The sequence below is a fragment of the Phaenicophaeus curvirostris genome, chromosome 7 (genome assembly GCF_032191515.1).
Source record: "Phaenicophaeus curvirostris isolate KB17595 chromosome 7, BPBGC_Pcur_1.0, whole genome shotgun sequence".
Lineage (NCBI taxonomy): Eukaryota > Metazoa > Chordata > Aves > Cuculiformes > Cuculidae > Phaenicophaeus > Phaenicophaeus curvirostris.
The window spans coordinates 6,711,101-6,730,192 of NC_091398.1; the positions used below are offsets into that span (position 1 = coordinate 6,711,101).

The 19,092-nt window shown below is 53.8% G+C and overlaps 2 protein-coding genes across 3 annotated transcripts in view; one reads left to right on the top strand and one right to left on the bottom strand.

The window, feature by feature from the left end:
• Positions 1-13,859: 13,859 nt before the first annotated feature.
• On the bottom strand, positions 13,860-17,752 carry LOC138722423 (collagen alpha-1(I) chain-like). Its single transcript, XM_069860497.1, has 5 exons — positions 17,465-17,752; positions 17,038-17,379; positions 15,741-16,681; positions 15,380-15,528; positions 13,860-14,269 (listed from the first exon to the last, which is right to left on the bottom strand). The coding sequence occupies exons 1-5, from the start codon at positions 17,750-17,752 to the stop codon at positions 13,860-13,862; spliced, it is 2,130 nt and encodes a 709-aa protein (XP_069716598.1).
• Positions 15,230-19,092, top strand: part of SATB2 (SATB homeobox 2) — a 136,151-nt gene continuing 132,288 nt past the window's right edge. The window contains exons 1-2 of one of the 2 annotated variants that reach the window (XM_069860669.1): positions 15,230-15,423; positions 17,701-17,919. In XM_069860669.1, coding sequence (XP_069716770.1) covers positions 17,751-17,919 — 169 coding nt within the window. In that variant the 5' untranslated portion in view covers positions 15,230-15,423; positions 17,701-17,750. Of the gene's footprint in view, positions 15,424-17,320; positions 17,477-17,700; positions 17,920-19,092 lie in introns of those variants that run through there. The other variant, XM_069860670.1, reaches the window with a different exon arrangement.

Below are 19,092 nucleotides of genomic sequence, written 5' to 3' on the forward strand. Positions count from 1 at the left end.
AATGCACTGTCAGTAGAAAAAATAATCCAAATTCCTAAAAATAATTTTGAATAATTAATTATAGCCACCTGTTTAAACTGAATGTCTCTGAACCCTGAGGCAGCAGGATCTGCAAGATAATGACTCACCAAAAACAATAGCATCCATCTAAAGTCAAGGTGAACATCAGCTGGAAACTAGCAAACGCTGATCAGCTTATCCAAGACTTGTAGCCAGTGGTACACAAATGAAAACTGATGATGCCTTCAAGGCACGTACCTTAATGAGTCAGCTTTGTCTAAATGGTAGCTGAGTGGCTTGGTTTGTTCCCTGCTGAACATTCCTAGGGGAGTAAAACTCTGTAAGTCTATCAATGGGTCACCTTTTGGAAATCTTGGATCTCAGTCTTGGCTCCTATGTTCTTCCAGGCTTTCTGAGTTTGTTTATAGCTGAACATTATTCGTCTTGCTGTAGATGGTGCTAAACACGTTGGAGTTTCTTTACTGTGTGTAAACCCCACCCACCCCCCTTTTTTTTTTTGGCAGATTACTTGTATCTAGTTAGGTTTATCTGATTTTTTCCTTTCTGTTCCACTGACAATCTTCATTTTTTTGGGAAGTTTATGACTGAGGGAAGCAAGGTAGGAACACAGCAGTAAATGTGCCTGCCTGGTAAAGTTTGCTTGAAACCTTTCTTCTTTGGTATAAGCTATAGATCTTGCCTGTGCAGAAGGGGCTGCATTGTTTACTTGATACAGTTATACAGACAGCTCATCAACCCCTTTGATTTAGTAACAGCAGGAGTAGTTTTCTATAAGACAGAAATGGCTTATTGTGAGTTAAGGAGGCCTGATGGCGTAACCCAAAGAACAACACAAGACAAAGACTGGGCAAATATTTCTTTTTTTTTTTTTTTTAGCATTACTTATTCCAAATTCTAGTTGACTTTATCAACAAGATTGTTTTAATTTGTATCAGGCTTCCCAAATTCCAGACTTCAGAAACAGAATAGATGAGAAGGGAATGATCTGAAGGCTCACTCTGTGTTTGAACATTCTCTACAGAAACCATTGTCATTGTAGGAAAGGAAATAGTTAGAACTATACTTATTGTGGATAAACTTCCAGCAAATTGGTCCCTAAAATGATTGAATAGCAAAGGGTTAGCACATTTTAGCTTAGTTACTTTTGTAAGGGCACAGAAACCTACTCCTGATGCAACTGTAGAAATGGGACTTTTGCCATTGATATGCGTAAGATTCAGCCCTGTTTCTGAAGCTTCTTTTCCATATTGAGTTGATTATTGATTCAGACCAGGTGATGAGCCAAATGAATCTTTTAAATATTTTAAATGTGTGAAAGAAGAGATAATAAGCGCATACTACTTTTCCTAGGGAATTTCTAGATGTTACTATTAAAAGAGACCGACAAAATGTGTAATCCAAATATTTGTGTCCCAACAGACAGTTCAAAATTATTCTAAATATAGAAGGTTTGCAGATCATCCAAAATTGAATGAAAATCTGAGAGTCTGGGTTCTGCCTTGCATTTTGGAGATGCTTTCCCAGATTGGGAAGCAGCCTGGTCTGAAAGAATGCACTGCACGGGGAATCGGGAATGACTGGGGAACCTGCCAGTGACCGGCTGCATAGACTTGGGCAGTCGTTCAGCTCCTTGCCTCACTTCCCCATTGCACAAAATGAGTCTCAGTGCATGCAGAGAGTGAGGAGCTGGGGAGCAGCAGGGCAGGATCCTTGTTATCTTACTCTGCCTCCATGCAAAACAGGAATGTGACTGTTCTGCAGGCTCTTGGCTTCCCCTTACTTGGGGAAAGGGCAAGAGCTGCCTTGGCAAGTTCAGTGTTAAAGCTTTACAGTTGTCAGCAAACAGATTCTTATGTATCTCTCCAAGAGTGGTATGCGGGTCAGGTTTGTTTCCTTTGAGAGATGTAGAAAATAGGAGGTGACTTGAGAGGTTTTCGGTTGTGGTTTCGTGACTTAGGAGGATATGTCTTTGTCAGACTTGTTCTCTTGTGTCAATAATGGGCTTCTGAAAACACCAACCAAGAGATCTCTCTGCAGACAGAGACTGGAGCAAAACTAAGTCTGCAGCCCATGCCTGTGGGTAGCCAGGGTACGCACTAACCATTAGACCATCTCTTTAAAATGTGAACTACTGAGGCTTGAGCTTCACCAAACATTAATAAGAGTAAATAAGTGCTCATGTGGAAGTTGTCAAATAGCAATACTACATCCCAGAGGATAAGTTCTGTTATTTGTTATGTAGCTTCAGCCCTACTGAGCCTTAACCCACACCCAGCAAAACTGTTCCCAGACCACTCTGACTTTCTTAATATCTTAAGGCCAGGTTTCAGCTGCTGTGGGCTTACTGTCTTCTGTGGCTTGTGCAGAACACGTTTCATCTGCTTTTATAGCATTGCAATGAAAATGTCTTATGTACCGTTCCCATTTCTTAGCAAATCCTCTGTCTTTACTGAGAATCCGTGTGCCTTTAAGTATCTGAAAGTTATCTGTTAGCACCCCTTCCCCTTCCATCAAATTCTGGAATCCTTCCAATAGACCATAAAATAGGATGGGGAATTAGTTAGACCACCTACTACTAACTTAAGTTCATCGAATGCGATCAGGGCCTTTAGCAAATTTTCTCCAGCATTTGCAGTCAGGCCCTGAAAAGGCACCTTAATCTGTCTCTTCTCGATGATCTGGTGGGTCTTCTCCAACCTGGTGATTCTATGATTCTGTTACGTCAGCCTTTGCTTCCGGCCACTGTAAGTGCAATCAGGAAACTGCGCCTGCACCGCTGCTCTGATGTTGTAAATCGTGTATAACTCTGTCTCTGATCTGCTGTGCTTTACTGCTTTGTCAGAGTCACTGAAGTTTCTCTTTCTGCTGAAGATTTCTTTACCTTTCTGTTGTCTCTATAAGAACTGACTTGCTGTCACCACTATAAGCATGAAGAGGAAAAGCCTAAGGCACTGACAGAAGCCTGTCTTCTCTTTGGTCTGTCTAAACAGGTTCAAAAGCAGATATTGCATGCATTTCTAAGTCTATAGACTTCACTTAATAGTTATAATTGTAATATCTTCTTATAAGAATAACTTCTGATCACAACATTGTAACTGAGCTAGCTTGATACGAAGATTCTCTTTAAATCACTAGCAAAATGAGTGTGAAGCATACAAGTTCAAACCCTAAGCATTATTCTTCATTTTATTTTAAGGGAACTGTGCAGATTTCTACTATTAGAGAGGTTGTGATTCTTAATGTTTAGATTGAAAACCTGATGCTCTTGAAGACAAACGGAAGCTTTGTCACTGATTTGAGTTGGACTAGGAGTTTACCCTTAAAATAATGAGATATTTTGAATGGTTCCCAGGAGAAGTAATGGATCAAAAATCTGAGCCAATTTAGAATGGATCAGTTTATGAGAACAATCTGATTGTGTGTTTGCCAGTGATTATCTGGATGGTAAGAGCATTGACTGAGGGTTGAAGATCAGTGGGGCCTTTTTCTTGTCTGTTTGATGGAAAAGAGAAATTTTGGGGTTCTATCTGTGCTCACAAAACTACTAGAATTAGGTATGTTGGTAGATAGATGGATCCCAAGCTGGTACAGCATTTGCCTTGATAAATGTATATTAAAAATATTTAAAGGCTATTTAAAAACTTTGAGATGTGTCAACAAATGTAGCTTTGATTGCAGTGGAGATGCACAAGTGTAACAGGAGTGTCAAAATGTGGTGGTGTTGAGACTATATAGAAAGTAAAAACAGCGAGAGCTTTCCTGGCACTTCAGAACATAAATGGGTATTGAAGTGTTCCCCACCTGAGCTGATGACAGGAATAACTACAACAAATGTGTGCTTTGTCGTAACCATGCGGTGCCTTCACGGGAGGGACTTTGTTCTCTTTTCCTAAATGACAGGAAAAATAGAATGGAGCAGGAAGGGTATGTAATATGGAAAGCACTTGCATTGCAAGGGAATGTTTTTATCCCTTGAAGTATGAAACAACCTGCCAGTCTGTCACCAATGGGGTCCCTCAGGGATCGGTATTTGGGCCAATACCGTTTAGTATCTTCAGAAGTGATCTGCATGTTAGGATCTTGTATACTACAGACCATCTGATCAAGGAGAACCAACTGATGAAGTCTTCTTCCTCCAGCTACAAGAAGCTTCACTCTTGCGAGCTCTCATCCTACCTGGGGACTTCAACCACCCCGACATATGCTGGAAAAGTAGCACGGCAAGCTGTAGGCAATCTAGGAGACTCCTGGAGTGCATTGAGGATAACTTCTTAGTCCAGCTAATAGAGACCCCCCCACCCAAGGAGATGCAATACTGGACCCTATGGTCACAAATACAAGTGAACTAATCAGTGATATTAGGATCGGAGGCAGCCTGGGCTGCAGTGATCATGCACTGGTGGAGTTCAAGGTCCAGAGGGATATGGGACAGGTGAGGAGTATGGTCAGGACCCTAAATTTCAGGAAAGCAGACTTCCAGCTCTTCAAGGAATTACTTGGTAGGATACCTGGGACAGGGTCCTCTGAGACAAGGGAGCAGAACGGAGCTAGAAAATATTCAAGGATGCTTCCCATAAAGCACAAGAGTGCTCAGTCCCCATATGTAGAAAACCAGGCAGGGAAGGGAAGAGACCAGCATGGCTGAGTCGAGACCTGCTGGTTAAACCGAAGAAAAAAAGGGAACTGCACAGGCAGTGCAAGCAGGGGTGGGACACCTGGGATGTGTATAGGGATGCTGCCCGATTGTGTAGGGATGAAGTCAGCAAGACCAAGGCACAGCTGGAGCTGAACTTGGCAAGGGAAGTGAAGACCAACAAGAAGGGCTTCTACAGGTACGTCAGTCGGAAGAGGAAGGTAAAAGAGAACATACCCCCATTGATGGTTGGAAATGGTGACCACATATCAACAGATGAGGTATTAACATTTTTTTGCCTCAGTCTTTGTCGATAACTGCTCTCCTCACTCCTCCTGGGCCATGGGACAGCAAGATGGTGACCTGGGGGATAAACCCTATCCCACAGTAGAGGAGGCATGAGGCATTTGTGACTACCTGAGGAACCTGAACATATATAAGTCTATGGGACCTGATGAGATGCATCCCAGTGTCCTGAGGGAATTGGCAGATGTGGTTGCCAAGCCACTCTCCATGATATTTGCAAAGTCATGCCAATCAGGAGAAGTCCCTGCTGACTGGAAGAAGGGTAACATTGTGCCTGCTTTTAAAAAGCCAGAAAAGATGACTCTGGGAGCTACCGACCTGTCAGCCTCACCTCTGTGCCTGGGAAGATCATGGAACAGATCCTTCTAGAAGCTCTGCTAAAGCACATGGAGGACATGGAGGTGATTAATGGCAGCCAGCACGGCTTCACCAGGGGCAAATCCTGCATGACCAACTTAGTGTCTTTCTATGATGGGGTGACCACAGCAATCGACATGGGTAAACCGACAGATGTGATCCATCTAGACTTCTGTAAAGCCTTTGACATGGTTCCCCACAACAGCCTTCTTTCTAAACTGGAAAGATACGGATTCGATGGGTGAACAGTACAGTGGATAAGAAACTGGTTGGATTCAAAGAGTAGTGGTCAATGTCCAGATGGAGATCCATGCAAGTGGTGTCCCTCAGGGGTCCGTACTGGGACTGGTGCTGTTTAATATCTTCATCAATATTGACAGCAAGATTGAGTGCACCCTCAGCCAGCAAGTTTGCAGATGACACCAAGCTGAGTGGTGTAGCTGCCATACCGGAAGGATGGGATGTCATTCAGAGAGACCTGGGCAGGCTGCATAAGTGGGTCTGTAAGAACCTCAGGTGGTTCAACAGGGCCAAGTGCAAGGTCCTGCACCTGGGTCAGGGCAATCCCTGTTTTCAGTGCACAATGGGGGATGACGTGATGGAGAGCAGCCCTGCAGAGAAGGACTTGGGGGTGCTGGTTGATGAGAAATTTGACACAGCCCAGAAGGCCAACCGTATCCTGGGCTGCATCAAAAGAAGCGTGACCAGCAGGTCAAGGGAAGTGATTCTGCCCCTCTATTCCTCTCTTGTGAGACCTCATCTGGAGTACCGTGTCCAGTTCTGGAATCCTCAACGTAAGAAGGATATGGAGCGGTTGGAACAGGTCCAGAGGAGGGCTGCAAAGATGGTCTGAGGGCTGGAGCACCACCCATATGAGGACAGGCTGAGAGAATTGGGCTTGTTCAGCCTGGAGAAGAGAAGGCTCTGAGGACCTTCCAGTACCTGAAAGGAGCCTATAAGAAAGCTGGAGAGGGACTATTCATAAAGGCTTGTGGTGATAGGATGAGGGGGGACAGGTATAAACTGGCGAGGGACAAATTTAGACTAGACATCAGGAAGAATTTATTCACCGTGAGACTGGTGAGACACTGGAACAGGTTGCCCAGGGAAGTTGTGGATGTCCCATCCCTGGGGGTGTTCAAGGCCAGGTTGGATGGGGCCTCGGGCAGCCTGACCTAGTGGGATGTCCCTGCCCATGGCAGCGGGATTGGAACTAGATTTAAGGTCCCTTCCAACCCTAACTATTCTATGATTCTATGATCAAATGTATCTTAGGTTTGCTGATGATACCAAATTGAGTGGGGAAGTGGACATTTCAGAAGGGAGGAAGTGCAGGAAGACCTGGATAGGCTGGAAGAATTGGATAACAAGAACCTTATGACATTCAACAAGGACAGGTATAATGTTTTGCACCTGGGAAAACATAATCCACGAGTGCAGCAGAGGCCAGGATCTACCCAGCCGGGGAGCAGCTTGGTGTGCAGGGACCTGAGGGTCCTGGTGGACAGGCAGTTGAACATGAATGAACAGTTTGCTGATGCAGCAAAGGAAGCCAACAAGATGCTGGGTTGTATCAAGGGCATCACCAACAGAGATAAGGAAGTCCTTATTCCACTCTACTCTGCTCTTATCAGGCTGCACCTGAAATGCTGTGCTCAGTTGTGGTCCCCGCTATGCAGAAAAGATGTGGACAGTCTGGAGAGTGTCTAGAGAAGGATGACAAAGATGATCAATGGACTGGGAAGCCCGCCCTATGAGGAAAGGCTGAGAGAAATGGGTTTCTTCAGACTTGAGAAAAGACGGCTTAGGGGAGACCTTACCACCATTTTCCAGTATTTAAAGGGTAGCTACAAAGCTGATGAAGATTCCCTTTTTACAAGGACTTACATGGAAAAGATGATGGGGAATGGGTACAAGTTACTTCTTCGGAGAGTCCGGTTGGACACAAAAGGAAAAATTTTCACAATGAGAACAATTGGCCTTTGGAATAATCTCTCCTGGGAAGTGGTGGATTCCCTAACACAGGTCACTTATAAAATTCAGTTGAACAGTGTGCTGGGCCACCTTGCCTACACCGTGCTTTTGCCTAACAAGAATCAGACGATCCTTGAGGTCCCTTCCAACCTGGTATTCTATGAAACATTCAAAATTTCAGCTTTCCATTGTGATTTGAAGCGGGAATTGTTTTGGTTTTCCTGTTATAACAAAATCTTCTGAATAACAATTTTCTGCCCAGCTCTACGCAAAATACTGTGATAAACCTCCAGACACAACATCACCGACAAGCAAGAGCAATTCTGCAGCCCATCACAAGTCCTAGAAAAGACTTGATGGAGCAGAAGAAGTTGACTTTGATTTGCAGGAAGAGAGGAAGGTTGCATGACTTTAGAAGCGATGAAAGATATCTGAATAAAGGCTCAGGGAGCTGTGACTGTAGTGAAGGAAGTGGGTGGACAGATGCCTGTATACAATAGTGCTACGAGATGTGAAATTGCTAAAATAGCCCCTGCCTAATGTAATCACCTTCCAAAGAATATTTGAGAGGCATTTTGTCAGTCAAATACAAACAAAGGCTATGTTTGAAATTCAAAACTTGACCAAAGTAATTTTTCTTTCAAAGGCTGTTTCCCCTGCTTGTTTTCACGCTAGTGCTTTGAAAAGACGTCTTTTCAAAGGACAAGCAATTTTTAATTGTTTATATATAAAAAAATACAAAAACTTTTATGAAGCAGTAAGGAAAACCAAACGCATCTTCCAACAACTCCACTCCTCTACGAGCCATAGCGAGCACAATGGAAGCTGCAGAAAAGCAGTAATTACCCAAGAACTTTTAGGAAACGCTGGTGCTATTTCTAGAGCAGAAATCTCATGAGAATATAGAGAGAACAGTTCGCCATGGTACCAGTATTTTTTTTACCATTTACAAAAAGGCTGTATCAGGACAATAACTTCAGATCTTATAATGATTTCTCATTCTAAAACATTCCAGATTGCATTACAAACTAGTGCCGTGATCCCTTAGCTGTCCCTGTGCAAGACTCCCGTCGGCTTCAAAGGCAGTGCTGTGTTCAGGCTGACATGGGATCACGACCTTGACCCAAAGACAAATTATTCACTCCAGTCACTTCAACTTGCGCTGAACAGGGACTACTGAAAGGAGTGGGAGCAAACTGCGTAACGTTTTCTTTATTAGCTGCTGCTTAAGGCAGGAAAGGAGAAAAAAAACCAAACTACTTTGCAGTTAAAATTATCTTGATAACTGCACTGTGGAGGACATAATTCAGTAGCATTGAGATAGGGTCCTGAATACAGTTACATCTAGAGTATCTTAGGTGTTCCCTGATATCTCTTATAGCCACAGATGATCACCACTTCCTCCATTTTGCATCTTGAAACACTGAAGTTCAATGAACACCAGGAACGGTGACGTGTAGTTTCTAGTGAGTTTGTGTCTGGTGGCTGATTATGAGCTTTGACAAGGAGTTTCTTTGCTGCAGGTAGCACATATAATTCTGCTTTCCTCCTCAGCTGATCCTCTGTTGTCTAATAAAGTGGTTTGTCTTACAGCTTTCTGTACTGATAGAATTGCCCTCCTCCACCCTTCTCCTGAATCGTTACTGACAGGAACTTAGAGATCTCTCTCACCTCAGGTCTCCCTATTAACATTTAAACCACAGCTTGTTTTAACCATCAGCTGCAAGTTTTTAGAGGGAGTTGTGAATGTATTGTGACAGCATATGATTTAATTTATAGGGAAATGAAAAAAAAAATTGCCAACAATTCACTGGCACTATTTGCAGGCGTTGGTGGAAATTACCTCAAACGGAAATGTGTTAATTTACTGCACTAGCATACTTTTTCTTGGTTGCAACGTGAATCACCAAATGGATTAAAAATAAATGCGTGTCATTGTATATTCTACCCTTTTTACACTTGGAGACTCAAAAAAAAAACCAACCAAAACTAGGAGCCCTCTTCCAGGGGGGGGTCTGGGAGGGCACACAGCCCAAATCTCCTCCGCTGTCTGCTGGGAAATCCCTGACTGTAAACTGAGGCGGGAGGCTGCTTTGGGAGCTACCAGTGTCCTCCACGTCCAAGCAAAAAGTCACTGGGATGGCCAGGGCAGCCCAGGCCTAAGAACTGAGGGAAATGAGTTGGACGTTGTCCATCACTCATGGATGTATGAAAGAAATCCAGCCTGGCAGCTGCACGGTTACTTTCCATGCCTGGTTTCCCATCTCCTCTTTTGCTTCTTTATTAGCTGTTGTTTCTAATTTTTGGGAAGGGATTCGGGAAGCCTGTTTTAGCCGCAGTGAGTAAACTGTCTTGGCAGAAATAAGGAAGCTGTTAGGCGGGAGGGGCTGCCGCATTGTGCGGTTTTACTTAATTGTCTTAATCGAAAATATATGAATATAAATAGACCTCAGAACTTCCTCTCCTCTTTTTTTTTTTTTTTTTTTTTTTTCCACGCTGAAGCCATCCCAGCCCGGGGGCTGCGCTCCCTGTTTGCTTTGTGGGAGCGGGCGGGCTCCGGGTTCGTTAGGATTTTACTGCAGGAGCTTTGGGAGGCGGTGGAAGCCCGTGTGCACAGGCTGCCGGGCGGGCCCATAAAAGCAGGGCTATATAATCAAGGTGGAAATCGAGAAAGTGATTTATTCTCTTCCCTTCCTCGTCAGCATCCCCCCCTCCCCGCCCGGCTCTGCTTTAGACGGTCTTTAAGGTCCCTTCCAACCCGAACCGTTCCCCGGTTCTAGGCTTCTCCGGCGCTCCCGGGGCTCCTGCTCGCAGCCCCCGCCGCCCGTCCGCAAAGATTCGTTTGTCTGGGGTCGCCCCGGAGGCCGAAGCGCCGGGGGGGGCTCCCGCTTCCCCGCCTCGGTGGGTCCCGTCGGGGCGTCCCCCCGACCCCCGGCTGCCAGGCAAGGGGAGGGGAGCCCCGGGCAGGGCTCTGCCCCTCTCGCCGTGCCCCAGAGGGGCCTCGAAGGGCGAGGGGGGCCCCGAGGGCACGGGGAGAGCACCTGCTGCCGGCGCTTCCCTCCCGGGGCGGCAGGAGCGGCTCCGTCCTCCCCCCGTCCCGTCGGCTCCCACTGAACGGGTTTATCCCCTTTATCCCCGGGGCCTGAGGAAGCTCCTCGCCCCCTTCACACGCGGCTTCGGAGCGGCCCGAGAGGCTGTCGGAGCCCCTGGGGAGAGGAGCAGGCGGGGATGCCCCCCTCCCCCTGCCCCGCTCCATCCATCCCGGGGGGCGCTCCCGTCGGATCCGGCTCCAAAGAGGTTGATACCGAGTCGGGGCGCTGCCAAAACGCCTTTTCCCTCCGCAAACGCGCTCAGAGGCGCCTCAGAAAGCTGGTTGTGAGCGTTTAGCCAGGCGGGATGTCCAGAGCCGTTCCCAGGGACATAACAAATACCTGCTCAGAACCGACGGCGCCACAAGTTGTTGCACAGATGAATCGATCCAGTAATCGCCAGGGCTATAACTCCCTTATTTATGCTAAAGCATGTGACACAATCTTCAAAATGTGGTGGCTCCGAGTTACCACCTCTTTATTACTTATACAAGCTAATAGGTGAGGTGACTTTTACCTTCTTTGCTTGAAGGAGGCACAAAGGAGCAGACAGGTAATTCCACGCTGCTAATTTTTAATGATGCGATGGGTAGGGAAGGGAGTGGTTGACGTGAAAAATGGGGAGACCGACTATGAAATCTCGGAGTTTAGGTGGTAGTGACCAGCTCATAGAAAAAAAAAAAGAAAAAAAGAAAAAACAAAAAACCAAAAAACAAAAAAACCCCACAAAACCCAAAATCTACAAATACATTAGAAAATGTGGCACCTTATCCGTCTGTGTGGAGACGGATTTGTTGCGTCCGAAAGGCTGATTTGATCGCAGGCATCTCTTTTTCTGCCACTAATTTGAGATCTCGCCTTAACTTTATCGTTTCTAACGGAGCGTTTCGCTGTCGCGTTTCGGGGCGCGGGGAGAGAGAAGCGGCCGCGGTGTCTCCCCCGCTCCGGGGCTCCGCGGAGCATCGGGAATCGGGTTCCCAGAGCGGAGCGCTGGGATTCGCCGCCGGGAAGCCGCGTTCCGGTGAGACTTGCCAGGCTCGGGGCTAAAAAAGCGCCTCGTATACAAACCGCTGAGGATATTCACAGGTAATTGTGGCTTTCAAACACCCCGGCGCGCTGACGAAGCGCAGAGATGTCGGAGATCTCCGTTTTTGCGGAGGGTGGGAGGCTGCGGCGTCCCGGGAGCCCCCGTCGAGGGGAAGCGGCCGTGTCCCCCGGTAGGGGCCGAGGGGCTCATCCCGGGAGCGGAGCCGCCGTCCCCGCCGGGCACGAACTCGCTCGGGAGATGCTGGTTTGGTCGGAGCGGTTCCGCGACGGGAAGCGGGCGAAGCTCCCCGGTTTTCGAAGGGGGTTTCGAACGGCGGGTGCCCCTACCCCGTCCCTGTTTTACAGAGAATTTGTACGAAGCCCCCGAGCGGGGCCAGCCGGGGGGTCCCGGCACCCAGCCCGCTTTGAGCCCCGGGATGGGAGGTGCGGGGACGGCGCCGTCGGAGGCTCTGGAAGCAGAGGGATGCCGGCTCCGAGGCAGAGAGCGGGCTCGGGGCTGTGTCCCCAGCATCTCCGCCGAGGGCATCTGCCTCGTCCCGCGTCCAGGCTGGAGGGCGCCGTCGATGGTGCTGGGAGCGAGGGGATGCGGGGACGAGTACCCACCCTGGGCCTGAAAACTCTTTACGCCTAGAGGCAAGGCAAAGTTTTGAGGCCACGGGAAGGAGGCGGTAGGACTGTTTGCAGGAGGAAAAGCGATAGGATTTGGCCTTTTCCTGCCCCAGGGACACACGCGCGTCCCCTCTGCAGAGGATGCCCCGCTGAGCCCCGTCGCCCCGCTGAGGGACGTGGGTTAGTGATTGATGGGAACGGTTGGACTCGATGATCCGGTGGGTCTCTTCCAACCTGGCGATTCTATGATTCTGTGAAACAGCGCTGGGCTTGCGAAAGCCTAAAAAAGCTGAGCTCTACGCGCTCGGCCGCCTGCAGCTCCCCGACTGCGGGGATTTCTCCGGGAACAGGGACAAACCCGGCTCGTGGAGGGGCCGGGAAGGCTCCGAGCCGCCTCCGAGCCGGGCGCTGGGACCTCGGCCGCTCGCTTGTTTTAGGGCGCGTCTCCTCGATCTGTTGAGCGGCTTTTTCAGCCTTTACAGATCAATAAAATCTCCGTTGTTTATCTTCACTCGATATCCCCGGCGCCGTCTGCTCCTTTTCCCCGAGCGGGTCAGTTATTTGCCCAGAAAGCCGTGAATCCCCCGCGTGGTCCCGGGGCCCCGTTCCCGCTGGGCTCGGCTCCCGGGGATGGAAGGAGCCGCCGGGACCCGCTGCCTGGAGCCGCTGGTTTAATTCACACGGGCGGATCGCCCGCGGGGGTCGGGCTGCCCGTTAAAAGTTGGCGTTTAGGAGGAAACCGGGACCCCGCTCCGCCGGCGCCGAGCCGCCCCGGGAGGGAGCGCGGCGGGGCCGGGGCTCAGCGAGGCGCCCCGGGACGGAGCCCGAAAGCCGCTCCGACCCCCCGTCCGGTCCCCGGCGGCCGCAGGGGCTTGGAGAGGGTTTGGGAGGCGGCGGCGTCCAGCCGGGGCGGGAGGTGGGGGCGAGGAAGGCCGCTATCTCGCTCTAATTTACGGAAATCGTTGCAATTCAAACGATTCGCGCCTCGGGGTGCGAGCCCTCGGCTCGGCTTCCCCCGACGGGAGGCAGGCGGGGAGGGGAGAGAGGGCTCGGCGCGGAGCAGCCCCCCCCCGCACCCCGCAAACCCCTTCGGGGGGCACAGGCGGCTCCCCGGGCCGCGTTCGTTCGTGGGGGACCCGGCGCTGGGGTCCGGGCCGAGGGGCTCCCCTCGGTACCGCTGAGCCCCTTCTTTCTTGGCTCCGGGGAGCTCCCCTTCACCGCGACGATGGTGGCGAAACTCTCCCTTCAGTTCCAGCTCCGAGCTGCGAATTTGGAAGGAGAAAAGCCGCGGGGCACAAGCGGCTCGGGCTGCGCTCCCCGCTCGCGGCGGTTCAGGAATCTAAACGGGTTTATTTTAGAGCAGCCGCGCAAAACCCAAGAGCCTGGCGAGGTGAGGCGAGGCGAGGAGCGCGGAATCGCACGGAGGGGAACCCCTCGCGGCGCGGGAGTGCGGGGAAGCGCCGAGGAGAGAGGGCCGGGGGGATGGAGAGAGGGCCGGGGGGATGGAGGGGGGCGCGGGGAGGGAGGGGAGTCTGCAGGCAGCCCGGCAGGAGCTCGGGGCGCCCGGCCAGCCCCGAAATGCGGTGTCACAGCGGCTCCGGCCGAGCCCTGCCCTCCCCTGCAGAGAGTTCGCTCCCTACAGCCCGCAGCTCCTTCCCCGCTAGCGCCTAGAGATTTACTGATAAACCCAGCGAGGGGAAGGGTGAAGGCGCGGGGGCTGCGGGGCTGCCGCTCTCCCTAAACCCTGTGGCCGAGGCTCGGACGCCGTAAAGACCCTTTTGGGTGGGTTTTTTTGATTTTTTGGGTTTTTTTTTTTCCCTTTTTCAGGAGCGAGCAAAGCCGCCTCCGCCGGGTCCCGCTCGGGAGACGCGGGGCAGCGCTGGGGCCGGTCCCGTTCCCGGGAGCAGGACGGGGAGAGGCCCTTTGGGTCGGAGCTTCGGCCGCCCCGACGGGGCGGCGCCGCCGGGAGGGGCCGGGAGGGGGCCGGGAGCCCCGCGGCAGGTGCCGCTCGCCCTGCCCGGGGGCCCCGGGGGCTGCGCGGCCGCCCGCGCGGTGGCGCTGCGGGAAGGGGGAAGGAGCCGGGACACGGGCCGGTCCCGACCCCCGAGGGGCAGGGGGTGGAGGCGCCGCGGGGCCCCTCGGCCGCGGCCTCGGGGCGGGGAGAGCGCTCGGGACCCCGTCCCGTCGGGGGCAGCCGCGGTGCGAGCGCGGCCGCCGCTTCCACGCGTTTTGGCTTCGAAAGCGGCAGTTAATGAAAACCAAACCTTTCCAGGCGAGGGGGTTTTGTTCGTTTGTTTCGTTCAAAAAGATTTTTTTTTTAAATTTAAATTTTAAATTTTTAATTTTTTTTTTTTTTTTTTGCCGGAGAGCGGCAGCCCAAAGCAATCCTGCTAGAATTGCTGGTAAAAACAGGAAAAAAAAGGTTATTATCGATAATAATACTAATAAAAATCCAGTTCTTTTTGGATAGAGCTGGGACATAATCGCCTGTTGGTTTTTTTGTTTTTTGTTTTTTTTTTTCCAGTGGAAATAAGGACAACATGTGAAAATCGCGCGCTAGGGAAAGAAAAACGTGTAATTTGAAACAGAAAGGAAAAGCTTTTATTGGGAAAAAAAATACGTTAAAGTAAAATAAGCGTCGTGTATCGCAAAATCTGTCTGGATTAAAGGATGTTTGCAAAACAGAAGTTACCAACCAGCAAAAGTCGGTCTCCCCTCGGTTTTACTAACAAATCCCTCTCCTTCCTCGTCGATTTTTTCAAATGGTTCCCGCTTTCAGAGTTAAGCGTGTTTTCTGTAAACTTTCGATTTATAAAGACAGGAATAAACACGGATTTAGCGACCGCGGAAACGAGAAACCAGCGGCCGGTGGGGAAAAACCGAAGTCGAGGGAAAAGTGCAGGGGATTAATCGCAAAGAAAGCGATCGCAACATATATATTTAAATGTATTTAATTGTATGCATTATTCAAGCGCCCTTCTGACGGGTTTAATAATTTAGAATCGATAGTTTTCCTAAAAAACTTTATAAAATATTTAAACTTAATAAAATATTAATCGATTAACAAGCCAGTCGTGCTCTTATAGCTTTACTAAAGTCCCGTAATCGCGCTGTCGCCGCAAGTCTCCGCTGTTTAAGGGAAAGGATCGCTGACAAAATGTAAATGAAGCTCTTCAGACGGTGGTTTTTATAAAATAGCTCATTAATGGGCTCAGATCGAATCTCTCCATCCATCCGCATCATCAGATATAATAATAGTAACGAATCAGACAGGGAAGATCCTGGCTAAACCAGTGGCATTTTGTTTTTTTTCCAGAAGTCCTAAATCCCCAATTCTTCTAACTTTCTGGCCATCGATCCGCGGGAATTCGTAGTCCGACGTCCGAGGTAAGAACAGTTATTCGATTACTCGATAGCCGGGTGGAAATCGCGAACTCCCACGTCCGAGCCGCCGCCGAGCTTGATCGGATTGAGGAGAAAACCGGGAGAGAACTTAGATCGGGATATTTCAAAGGGAAAACGGGAGTTTCTCCAGACTTTGCGGCTCCTCCCGGGCAGCGGCGGCCGGGACCGGGCTGGGCTCTCTCCTGCTCCGCATCCCAGCGGCTCCCGGCCCCCCGCGCCCCCCCGAGCCCCCGGTTCCCGGTGCCGGTTCCCGGAGCCGCCCGTGCCGAGGCGGGGAGCGCAGCGATCGTTTCTCTTACCCTGCCCGGGGATCCGCCGCTTCTCCCGCCACCGGAGCGGCTCGGCCCTTCCCTCCTGCGAGTCCCGGGGCTCCGCGCTGCGGACACCGACCCGGTGCCGGCGATGCTCCCGCCGCGCCCGGGGGGGGAGAGGGGGAGCCGAGCCCCCCCTCCCCGCCCCCCGTAGCCCCCCTCTTTGATTTTTTTGACCCTCCGGCGCCACCGTAAAAGGCAAAGCTCTTAAGGGGGCACGGAGGGAGGGCGGCGCCCCGCGGGGAGGCAGCGGCGGGGGAGAACGGGGGGCGGCGGCGGCCGCAAGGTGCCAATATCGGCGGCGGGCGGGGGCAGGGAGCGAGCGGCGGGCACCGTGCGCCGCCGCCCGCGCCGCGCCGGAGGGGAATTCCCCGGTCCACCTTAACGGGGGGCTCGCTCCGCCGCCGGGCGCGCGCGGCCCCGGCTCGCTCCCCCCCGCGCCCCCCGGGGCGGGCAGGGGGCGCTCCGAGCCCTCGGGGCCGGGCCCGGCCCCGGCGACGGAACCGGCGGCCGCTCGCTCGGTCGCCCAGCGGCGGCTCCTCCCCGCCCGCCGCTCGCCTCCTCCCGGCCGCCGCCGGTTCCTCGGGGCCAGCGGCGGGGCCCTGCCTGGGGACCCGCTCTCGGCGCCCGCCCCCCCCCCCCAAAAGTCGGTGCCGGCGGGGAGAGGCGCCGGGAAGGGGCCGGTCCGGGCTCCCGCTCTGGATGCCGCCGGCGGCTTCGCTCCTCCGCGGTCGGTCCGGTCTCCCCGGCTCCCTCCGTCCCCCCCCTTCCCTTCTCCTCCCGGCTCCTCCTCCTCTCCCGGCCCTCCCCCGGCGCGGCTGCCCCCGGCCCCGCGCCCTCCTGCCCCGGGTCCCTCCTGTCACCGCCGCCTCGTCCCGCCGCGCTTCCCCGTCCCCTCCCTCCCTGCCTCCCTCCCTCTCTCCGCGCGGCTCGGCGTGTGCGAGGTGTTTTCTTTATTTATCGGGGTTTAATTGCCTGCCAGGTGGGTCGGTGCCTCCCAGGGGCCGGGGGGCGCTGGGCTCCTGCCCGCCCGATCCCCGGAGAGCACCGACACTTCAGTCTTTTTTTTTTTTTTTTTTTTTTTGCGGGGGGGTTGGGGGGGAAGGGCGGGGAGGGGGAGGGGTGTCGGAGGCGAGGAGGGGTGGCGATGTTTGGGATGCGGAGCCCTGGGATGGGAACGCGGCGCAGACAGACAGACAGACACACACACGCGCGCACACGCACCAACCCCCCCCCACCCCCCACCCCCTCCGAAAACCGAGGACAACCCCCAAAAAGGACTCACTCTGCCTCGATGACTCCACGCGGCTGACACCCGCTCCTCCGCTCGCCCCGGCGAGTCGCCGGTAGAGGAAGGGAGCGACCGAAAAGTGACACGCCGGGCACCCTCCGCCGAGCCCGGGGGCGCCGCTCCCTCCTCTCCGCCTCCCCCGTCTCCCCCGCTGTCAATTCGCTCCGCCGAAGGTGTGAGGAGCCGGCGGCCCCGCCGCTCCCCGCCCCCTCGCCCCTCGCTCCCCGCTCCGCTCCGCCAGCCGGGACCCGCCGGGCAGCGGCTCCGGCACCCCCGGAGGGGGGCGAGGAGGGGGCTGCGGGTGGGGGGAAGGACGGGAAGGGAGGAGAAGCGGCGCTAGAGGAGGGAACGAGAAAACTTTCCACCCTGGATTCTCTACTTCTGATCCATGGACAGAGCCCAACTCAGCCAACTTACAGACAGGCTCTAAGCAGTAAGTACGGCGGCGGCTCCCGGCGCTCGCTCGGGGAAGCCGAGCGCTCCGCCCGGGCACCTCGGGGCCGTCGGGGCCGAGCCGGGAGCGGGAGCAGCCGGGGGGCATCGCCCCGCGTCCCCGCAGACCGGGGGGTTCATCGCCCCGCATCCCGGGGGGGGACATCGCCCCGCGGGGGCCCCGGGGCCGGGCTGACGCTGCCCCTCGTTTCTCTCGCCCTACAGGTCCGTGCTCCTTGTATTGCGACCTGCCAGCGGGAGCCGCGTCTCCGAGCATGGAGCGGAGGAGCGAGAGCCCGTGCCTGCGGGACAGCCCCGACAGAGGCAGCGGCAGCCCCGACGTCAAAGGGCCCCCCCCCGGCAAGGTGGCCAGGCTGGAGCAGAACGGCAGCCCCATGGGCACCCGCGGGAGGCCCAACGGCGCCGTCGGCAAGCCCGTGGGAGGTAACCGGCTCGGCTCGGCGCGGCGCGGCGGGAGGGATGCTCCCCGCTGGCCTGGAAGGCGCGGGGCGGCTGCGGGTCCGTGGAAGCGGGGTCTGCGGCGGGCACGGGCCACCCCTGGGCCCGGGCTTTGGCCAGGCGGCCGGGCCTAACCCGCTGCTGGGTCGCCCGAAGCGGCAGCGGGGCGTCCCGAGCATCCCCCTGCATCCCCGAGCATCCCCCTGCATCCCCGAGCATCCCCCTGCGCGGTGGCGGCGTATCCCCCTGCATCCCCCTGCGAGGGGACAGAGGGGCAACCAGGGCACCCGCCTGTATCCCCCGGCGAGGGGACAGAGGGACAATCAGGTCACTCGCCTGCATCCCCCTGCGAGGGGACAGAGGGGCAACCAGGGCACCCGCCTGCATCCCTCTGCGAGGTGGCAGCGTATCCCTCTGCATCCCCGGCTGAGGTGGCAGGGTATCCTCCCGCATCCCCCGGCGAGGTGGCAGAGGGACAACCAGGGCACCCGCCTGCATCCCCCGGCGAGGTGGGTGTCCCCCTGCATCCCCCGGCGAGGTGGCCGCGGGGCAGCCCGTGCGTGTCCCTCCGCTTTCCCCGGCGCCGCGGCGCTGGGAGCGCTTGGGCACCCTCCTGCACCCCCCTAGCCGGTGTCGGGGCAGCCCCGGCCTCTCCCCGAGTCCTCTGCCCCCCGCTGCGCGGTCCCGGGGCATCCCGGCCCCCCCGGGACTCTCCTACATCCCCCCGCGCGGCGGAGCATCCCGGGCAGCCGCCGCCGGGTCGGGAGCTTCGGGATCCGCCGGGGGAGAACCGGCAGCGCTTGCGGCTGCTTTTAGCGAATTTTAGTTTTCTCTGTAAATCGCGTTTCGTAGAAGGGGTCGGGGTGAAAGCGTGCGGGGTGCAGCTCTTTCAGCAGAATCCCCGAGCGCTGGTTTTGCAGCGTTCCCGCAGTTTCCCAGGACGCTTTCACTTCTATAATTTGCTGGTCGGCTCTGTAGAGGACCTTGAAGTGACACGCGTGGTTCTTTTTTTTTTTTTTTTCCCCTTTTTCTTCTAAGCAGCGAAATTCCCGGTCGATTCTCCTAAACGCTCTTTTTTTTTAAATCTTAACTCCGACGCTGTCGCGTTTAACGCAGCGTAGCCTCCTTTTAGGAAAAAAAATAAATATATATCTTAAA